The sequence below is a fragment of the Cucurbita moschata genome, unplaced genomic scaffold (genome assembly GCF_002738365.1).
Source record: "Cucurbita moschata cultivar Rifu unplaced genomic scaffold, Cmos_1.0 Cmo_Scf00010, whole genome shotgun sequence".
Taxonomy (NCBI): Eukaryota; Viridiplantae; Streptophyta; class Magnoliopsida; order Cucurbitales; family Cucurbitaceae; genus Cucurbita; species Cucurbita moschata.
The window spans coordinates 3,793,372-3,801,516 of NW_019268526.1; the positions used below are offsets into that span (position 1 = coordinate 3,793,372).

The following is an 8,145-nucleotide window of genomic DNA, read 5'->3' on the forward strand; positions in this document are numbered from 1 at the left end:
TATTTTGGTAGAATTGGTTGGGTAACCACAAAATCACACATCAATTTCACAATTTGTGACACTATTTTAGTAACAATTTTCAAATTGGAAATAATAATATAATTTGGCTTTAATATTTTAATTTAATTTTGATTACCACTGAATTTTTAATTTAGATGAGTAATATATATTTAAGAAAATACTCCATTATTATGACAATTAATTAAAATAATCACAGCAATTAACCGTAGCATTATTATTAATTTATGATTAGACATTTCCTTAAACAGCCGTCTGCTGAGGTCGCTTTCCTTAAACAACCGTACACTAATTAATTTTTTATACTAATTACTAATAGGCATACAAAAAAAAAAAAAAGATTATAAACTCAACAAAAATTATTGACATATATATATGTGTGTGTGTATGTATATATATATGTGTGTGTATATATTTTTTACTATAAAGTTCAAATTTACGTATATAATAAAAATAATATAAGCCGACATTTATTCGAATTAAAATCATTAAAATATTTATTTACAAAAATGATATAAGCTTGTACGGAAAATTATTGTTAAATTTGTCTTCAAGTTGAAGTCAACAGATTTGCTACCGCCATTTGACCTTACTCAGTCGAGCGGCGGCTCGCTCGCTGGCCGGCGAGGGGGCTCTTGAGCCGCCGAGAAAGAGCGGTCTCTTTAATTCTGGATTCCTCCGCTCCAGCTCCATTGAAATGGGAGGATTTTGGGCGCTTGATTGGGACGCCCGCGTGGACCATGGGATTGAAAACAAGCTCCCATGATCGAGGTATTTCTTCGAGTTCAATCCAATGATAGAAAAGTCAAAAGAGTAACGCCTATCCAATCCCTTACCCATCCAATTTTCTTTCATGTTTATCATTCGGTGCCGATTGCCGTCAGCAATCTTGTTTTTCACCATTGTGATTCATTGAAGACGATGAAATCGGACGCCTCTCAGACTGCAGCGGGAGCCTTTCGGGGCCCTATCCTCTTTGTGAAATGACAGAAAAAGGGGACCAATATACTCGCCATTAACACGAAACTTCCTACCCTCCTGTCCGCTGGGGGCTGTCCAACCCTTCTCGATCTCTATATTTTAGCCAAATGAACAGGGAAATTTTAGCAGGAACTTTAGGGGTTTGCTTATTTCTTATCAATTAAATCTTCTGCTGAAGATTGCCCTAAGGAAACAGTGCTTTGGAACGAGGATCTAACTAGTTGGCTTTTCTTACGTGGGTTGCTGATACAATGAAAAGTGGTTAGTTTAGATTGTTCATCTTTGTTCATATGGGTTTGCTGTGAATGTGCTTGATTTCATTGATGGAATATTGATTTGATGCTTGTTATCTTGTTCTTCCCCTTTTTGGTGGTATCAGCATGAATGTTCTGAAGGTGGGAGTGTCTTTGACTTAATTCTGATGGGTATCTGCTTTAGTGCCAAATCTATATCAGAAAACGATGATAATACAGGTACTACAAGGCTCACTTTATTTGCTAATGAAACAGTGTGGTGGAAGCTTTTAGGCTTTCTGGTTGTCATTTCAAAGTTCTTTTAGATTTCTTATTAATTTACTGAACTTGTTGGGAATATTGTCCTTTTATATGGTTCAGTTTGTTGGTATAACGTATAAACTTGTGTCGATATTGATCATACAATGTGCACGAGTTCTTTCTTTTATTCAAGGCTTTAGTATCTTTAATTGTGAGATCTCACATCGGTAGGGGAGGAGAACGAAACACTCTTTATAAGGGTGTGGAAACTTCTCTCTATCAGACACGTTTTAAGGAAGCACAAAAGGGAAAACCCAAAAATGACAATATCTGCTAGCGGTGTGCTTGGGGCTTGAGGCTGTTACATTAATTGAACTAAAGTAGTCTCAACCGAGCATGTGCACTCATGAGGATTTGGAGTCAAGTGAATGGCTATTATTTCATTACAGGGCATGCATTTGTTTGTGCAGGGGTGAAAAATTCGAAAGATGATGATGATAGCAGTAACATAAACGATAATGGTAGTGCAAGTAGCAAGATCTCGTTGGCTTCAGCGCTGCCAGCCCCTCGGAGCGAGGGTGAAATCTCGCAGTCATCCAATTTGAAGAGCTTCTCTTTGGCAGAGCTCAAAGAGGCAACAAGGAACTTCTGTCCTGACAGTGTCCTGGGAGTACCTGCTTCTAGTTCAGTTTTCAAAGGCTGGATTGATGAGCATTCATTTACTGCTACCAAGCCTGGAACCGGATTGGGTATCGCAGTCAAAAGGCTTCACCGAAACAGTTTTCGAGGTCGCGGAGATTGGTTTGTGAGTTCTCTCTTTGAGATTAGCTGCAGGGTTGTCTCATATTTAACCATCTTCTTGGATAGAATAGAACCTGTGCACTAACATGACTTATTTGTTAAACAAATTTGTGATTCTATGCTGCATAGATCCACTCATGTCATGGCTTCTTTTATCAATTAGGCTGAAGTGAACTTCCTTGGCCAACTTGTTCATTCTCACCTTGTGAAATTGATTGGCTATTGCTTGGAAGACGAGCAACAGCTCATCGTGTCGGAACTTATGCCTCGAGGAAGTTTGGATAATCATCTGTTCCTTCGTTAGTTTTCTGTATCCTTTGATGCAACTCATAAGAACATTATGAAATATTAAGTGTTTGATACTGAAGTTGTAATGGCAGGGGGCTCATATTTTCAACCTCTCTCTTGGGCTCTCCGCTTGAAGGTTGCACTGGGTGCTGCGAAAGGGCTGGCCTTCCTCCACAGTGATGAAAGAAAAGTGATCTTCCGTGACTTGAGGACTTCAATCATTTTGCTTGATTCTGTAAGTCATTGGTGAAAATAAAAATGGCTTCATGGGATTGGGATCTAGCTCCGTTAGTTACGTTGAGGATTGTTGGGAGGGAGTTATTGGGAGGGAGTCCTACATTGGCTAATTAAAGGGATGATCGTAGGTTTATAAGTAAGGCATACATCTCCATTGGTACGAGGTCTTTCAGGGAAACCAAAAGTAAAGCCATGAGAGCTTATGCTTAAAATGGACAATATCATACCATTATGGAGGGTCGTGATTTCTAACATGGTATCAGAGTCATGCCCTTAATGCCCTTAACTTAGCTATGGTTATAGAATCCTCAGGTGTCGAACAAAGAAGTTGTGAGCCTCGAAAGTGTAGTCAAAAGTGATTCACGTGTTGAACAAAGGGTGTACTTTGTTCGAGGACTCCTGAGGAGTCGAGTCTGTTCGAGGGCTCCGTAGGCCTTAGAAGAGGCTCTATGGTGTGCTTTGTTCGAGGGGAGGATTGTAGGGTGGGAGTCCCACATTTACTAATTAAGGGGACGATCGCGAGTTTGTGAGTAAGGAATACATCTCCATTGGTATGAGGCCGCTTGGGGAAACCAAAAGTAAAGCCACGAGAGCTTATGCTCAAAGTAGACAATATCATACTATTATGGAGCGTCGTGATTTCTAACAGTTTACTCGTTCGAAAGATCGGCGCCAGGCCATAAACTTCATTTCTTTTATGTTCAGGACTACAATGCCAAACTCTCTGATCTCGGGTTTTCAAAGACACCGGAGAAACAGGCGGTACGAACAATGTCTCTACCAGGATTACTGAGTACCTCATATGCAGCTCCAGAATATATTGCGACAGGTAATATTCAACACAACCCGAAAACGTGCTCGTTGCTATCAAGTATCTTTGATTCTGCATTCTTTCTCCTGATAAATAACATCATTTTTTCATTACTAATCCGAGAAACTTAAGTCTACTTTGTTAAAACTTGTCGAGTCAACGTAGTTCGTCGTAACAGAACAACGTTTACAGTGTCTCACGTCAACCATTTTGTCTTTTCACTTGCTATAGGTCAGGCAACCACATCAAGTGATGTTTATAGTTTCGGAGTCATTCTACTCGAAATGTTATCTGGAAGAAGAGCTATTGACAAGAATCGACCATTTAGAGAACACAATCTCATCGAATGGGCAAGACCCTACCTTGCAAACGAACGGAAGAGTGTTCGAATAATCGACGACCGTCTCGAAGGCCAATATTCATTGGATGCAGCCTATAAGCTATCTAGTTTGACACTGCAATGCCTGTCCATTGACCCCAAGTCTAGACCGAACATGAACGAGGTTGTAATAGAATTAGAACAGCTACAAGATGCCACATCCATTAACAGCAACCGAACTTCGACCCGAAACCGCATGGCTCGTAGGCATAGCGCCGACGATGCCAATACTCTTCGTAGTGCACGTGCCCGTCCTTGGCCACCACCCATTTCCCCTGATTACTCATAAGCAGATGCAGGTGATGGTTTTACAACTAATGTTAGAAACCTGGCTAATGCTCGTTATAGTTGAATGGATATACTTCTCTTACTACATAGAAGGAACGGTTCGTTTGAAATTTGTGAGATTCCATATCAGTTGGAAGGAAAACGTAGCATTTTTTATAAGGGTGTAGAAATCTTTCTAGATGTGTTTTAAAACCGTGAGGCTGACGATGATTATCAAATCAAAACATATAATATCAGCTCGCAATTGGTTTGGACTCTAGACTGTTATAGAATCTGATTAGATATCTAATAGTTGAGTTTGATTTTCTTTTATTTTATAATCCTTCCTTTTATTTTCTTTATTTCTTACTATTTTACAATTTATTATTATTATATTCCATTTTTGAGCACTTATTAATATATGAAAAGTAAATTAAAATTTAAGATATATTATTATTTTATTAATAAATTATTATAATGGTATAAGATTTATAAATATAAATTTTAAAATATATGTTTTACTAAATATTTAAATATTTACCATTAAGCTTATATAAATAAAACCTCAATTTGCACATAATACTGAACCTTGAGCTTTTCGGCTCAAATTTGTTACCCGCGTCTCAGTTTCTTGTTCTTGCTTCCACATTTTTTTTTTCAGTCAAGTATGCGATTGGGGGCGTTCCTCTCGGGGTATAGGCTCATTCAAGCATTTCGTCGAACAGTTTCTAGCACTTCTTCGGCGGTTAATACAGTCCCCTTTCGATTCAATTTTCTTTGCACTCAAATCTCCGATAACTCATCGGGGAAAGTTTTAGATTCAGAATTGGAGGGACCCAAGTGCTTATCATTGAGAATTGAGAGAATACCGAAGGGAGAAACGGTTGGGTATGCCTTCAGGAGCTGGATGGGCGATGGCTTTCCTATTCATCGTGGCGATATTTTTCATGCTATCAATCGCCTCAGGAAGCTCGAAAGGAACAAGCACGCGCTTGAGGTTGCTACATCTATCTCCCTCTTTAAAGCTCCATTTTCGTTTGCTGTTTTTCTTAGATGTTGTGAATTTTAATCTGCATCACAGTTGAGTTGGCTGATATCTTTTAAGAATGTAATCCAGAGAAGAACTTGAAAAATAGCAGTTTCAAGTGTTTGCTTAAATCATTAAGAAGCTGAAAGTTTCAGAAATGGTGAATTTGGATGCAATATCTTCTCCACGGATCATGAAAATTGCACATAAGTAAAGACTATGGGGATGTTAAGCGGAAGATTGTATTTTCTTAACTTTCCATTAGATTTCATCACTGCATAATGCATAGAAGAGAACATTGTTTTTTCTTGATTACTCTATTTCTTAGTGTAATGCTGTGTGCTTTTAGTTCATTTTACTTATAGTAGAGTCACTATGATGTAGTATACCAGGCCTGCTTTATAATATAAGATTCATCTTCTGTTAACAGGGCTCCTTTTGTTAATTTGGATTTGTCTTCTGTTCTTGGCAGGTTATGGAGTGGGTGATCAGGGAGAAACCATATCGGATAAATGAATTGGACTACTCCTATTTGCTGGAATTTACAATCAAACACCATGGCATATCACAAGGTGAGAAGCTCTTTTCTAACATCCCTGTGGAATTTCAAGGAGAGTTGCTCTTCAACAATCTTGTGATTGCATGTTTAGATAAGGGAGCTATTAGACTTTCACTGGCTTACATGAGAAAAATGAGGGAAGTTTCCCATCGCATATCACACTTAGTTTTTAACCGCCTCATTATACTCCACTCGTCTCCCCGTCGTCGGAAACTTATCCCGAAAATTCTTACTCAGATGAAGGCTGATAAAGTGCCTTTACATGTTTCTACATATAACATTCTTATGAAAATAGAAGCCAATGAGCACAATATTGAAGGGTTGATGAAAGTATTTGGTGATATGAAACAAGCTAAAGTTGAACCAAATGAGGTGTCTTACTGCATAGTAGCTACTGCACACGCCGTGGCAAAGTTGTATACTGTAGCTGAAGCCTACACCGAGGCTATCGAAAAATCTTTCGCTGGGAGTAATTGGTCGACCTATGATGTCCTAATCATCTTGTATGGCTATTTGAAGAAGGAGAAAGAGCTAGAGAGGACTTGGGGTACCATACAAGGATTGCCCCACATCCCATCTAAAAGTTTTATACTAGCTATTGAAGCATTTGGTAAAATTGGTTTACTAAGCCGAGCAGAAGAGCTCTGGTTAGAGATGAAAACCATAAGAGGAATTAAAGCCACAGATCAACTCAATTCTATTTTATCTGTGTATTGCAAACACGGTTTGATTAAAAAGGCAACAGAAATCTTTAGGGAAATTGAAGCAAATGGGTGCGAACCAAACGCCATAACCTTTCGAAACCTGGCTTTAGGCTGCTTGAAAGCTGGCTTGGTGGAGGAAGGCATGAAAACACTAGATCTTGGATCAAATATAAGAAGCAGCAGCAGGAGAATTAGAATGTCAACTCCATGGTTGGAAACCACTCTTTCAATGATTGAAATTTTGGCAGAGAGGGGAGACGTTGAAAATACTGAAAAGTTATTCGAGGAACTCAAGGAAGCGAAGTATACAAGGTACACATTCGTTTACAACACTTTGTTAAGGGCTTACGTGAAGGCCAAGATTCATAATCCAAATCTTTTGAGGAGGATGATCATAGGAGGAGCTAGGCCTGATTCTGAAACCTACAGTTTGATCAAACTTACTGAGCAGTTTCAAAGCTAAAAAAAAAAAGTTTGAACCATTTATACAATTTCAACGGTGTTTCTTTGATCAAGAAGTTGATCTCATGGTGGCCACCTACTTAATTTTTGATATTCTATGAGTTTCTTTGACAATTATGGTTGGATGTTGAGATTAGTCCGATGTATCAGACACCCATGGATAATATATTGCTAGATTCACCCTATCAGGCGTCGGCAGTCTTCTTCCTAGCAGATAAGCTGTGGGTACCTCGTGGCCACTTGGCTGACATGGTTGGTTAACTCACGAGTAGCTACGCCGCCCACAATGCAGACTTCTCAAGTCCAAGAGAGAAGTCAAATCTCAAAAGTAAGTTGTCATCAACTTTGATGGAATGGGGGGGAAATTTTGGACATTATAATCCTGTCCATGATTTTGAGTGTTTGGTTTCTGGATTTCACAAACCCTGAGAAGAAACAAGGACACCCCTTTTCACAAAGCATACCCTCTCATGTGTTCGAGGATTATTAAGAGGAGTAGTTCCACATTGACTAATTAAGAAGAAGATCACGGGTTTACAAGTAAAGAACACTATCTTAATTGGTATGAGACTTTTTGAGAAACCGAAAGCAAAATCATAAGAGTTTATGCTCAAAGTGGACAATATCATACCATTATAGAGGTTCGTGGTTCCTAACATTCTCCTATGTCTTCTTTTGCATTTTTTAAATCATCACATCCTCAAAATGAAGAATGCCCCCCTCATCATTGGATCATCATATTTAAGCCCCAGGAAGCCACGAGACCACAAAATGAAGTACAAGGCGAAGCATTTACCAACAATCACAAGAAAGAACACAACGAAGACGAGGACAGAATTATTTGCTATTGCACAGACTTTTTTATTCAGCTCTTTTGTTGTCTTCACGTTTATAGGAAAGGTATGATTTATGAGTGTCTGAAGAAGAGTAAAGGGATGAATAAGCAGACATTGTCGGTCCCTTCTCGTGACATCATTTCCTCTACTTGGTTCAGGAAAGAGCCAATTATTTGATAAGAATTTTATAAGTCATTCATTTATTAGATATATAAAATTAAGATATTTTTAAAAAGTTTAGGAATTAAATAACACTTTTTTTTTTTTTTTTGTTTTAGTTT

The 8,145-nt window shown here is 38.5% G+C and overlaps 1 protein-coding gene and 1 pseudogene across 2 annotated transcripts; both read left to right on the plus strand.

Moving 5' to 3' along the window:
- The first annotated feature begins 608 nt into the window (after positions 1-608).
- On the plus strand, positions 609-4,609 carry LOC111448903 (annotated as a pseudogene).
- A 266-nt stretch (positions 4,610-4,875) lies between these two features.
- On the plus strand, positions 4,876-8,133 carry LOC111448520 (pentatricopeptide repeat-containing protein At1g07590, mitochondrial). 2 transcript variants are annotated; one of them, XR_002711446.1, is made up of 3 exons: positions 4,876-5,273; positions 5,776-7,915; positions 7,952-8,133. XR_002711446.1 is itself a non-coding variant. In XM_023088178.1 (2 exons), exons 1-2 carry the CDS (start codon positions 4,944-4,946, stop codon positions 7,027-7,029), a joined length of 1,584 nt encoding a protein of 527 aa, XP_022943946.1. In that variant the 5' UTR covers positions 4,876-4,943; the 3' UTR covers positions 7,030-8,133. The 2 variants fall into 2 exon arrangements, 1 of the variants encoding a protein (XP_022943946.1); XM_023088178.1 differs by having other exon boundaries at positions 5,776-8,133.
- The last annotated feature ends 12 nt before the right edge of the window (positions 8,134-8,145 follow it).

What these genes read in the sequence shown, in the direction of transcription:
- LOC111448520 (XM_023088178.1), top strand. Translation starts at nt 4,944, where the DNA reads ATGCGATTGGGGGCGTTCCTCTCGGGGTATAGGCTCATTCAAGCATTT. An exon ending in GGAACAAGCACGCGCTTGAG is followed by an intron (nt 5,274 to 5,775) that starts GTTGCTACATCT and finishes TGTTCTTGGCAG; the next exon opens with GTTATGGAGTGGGTGATCAG.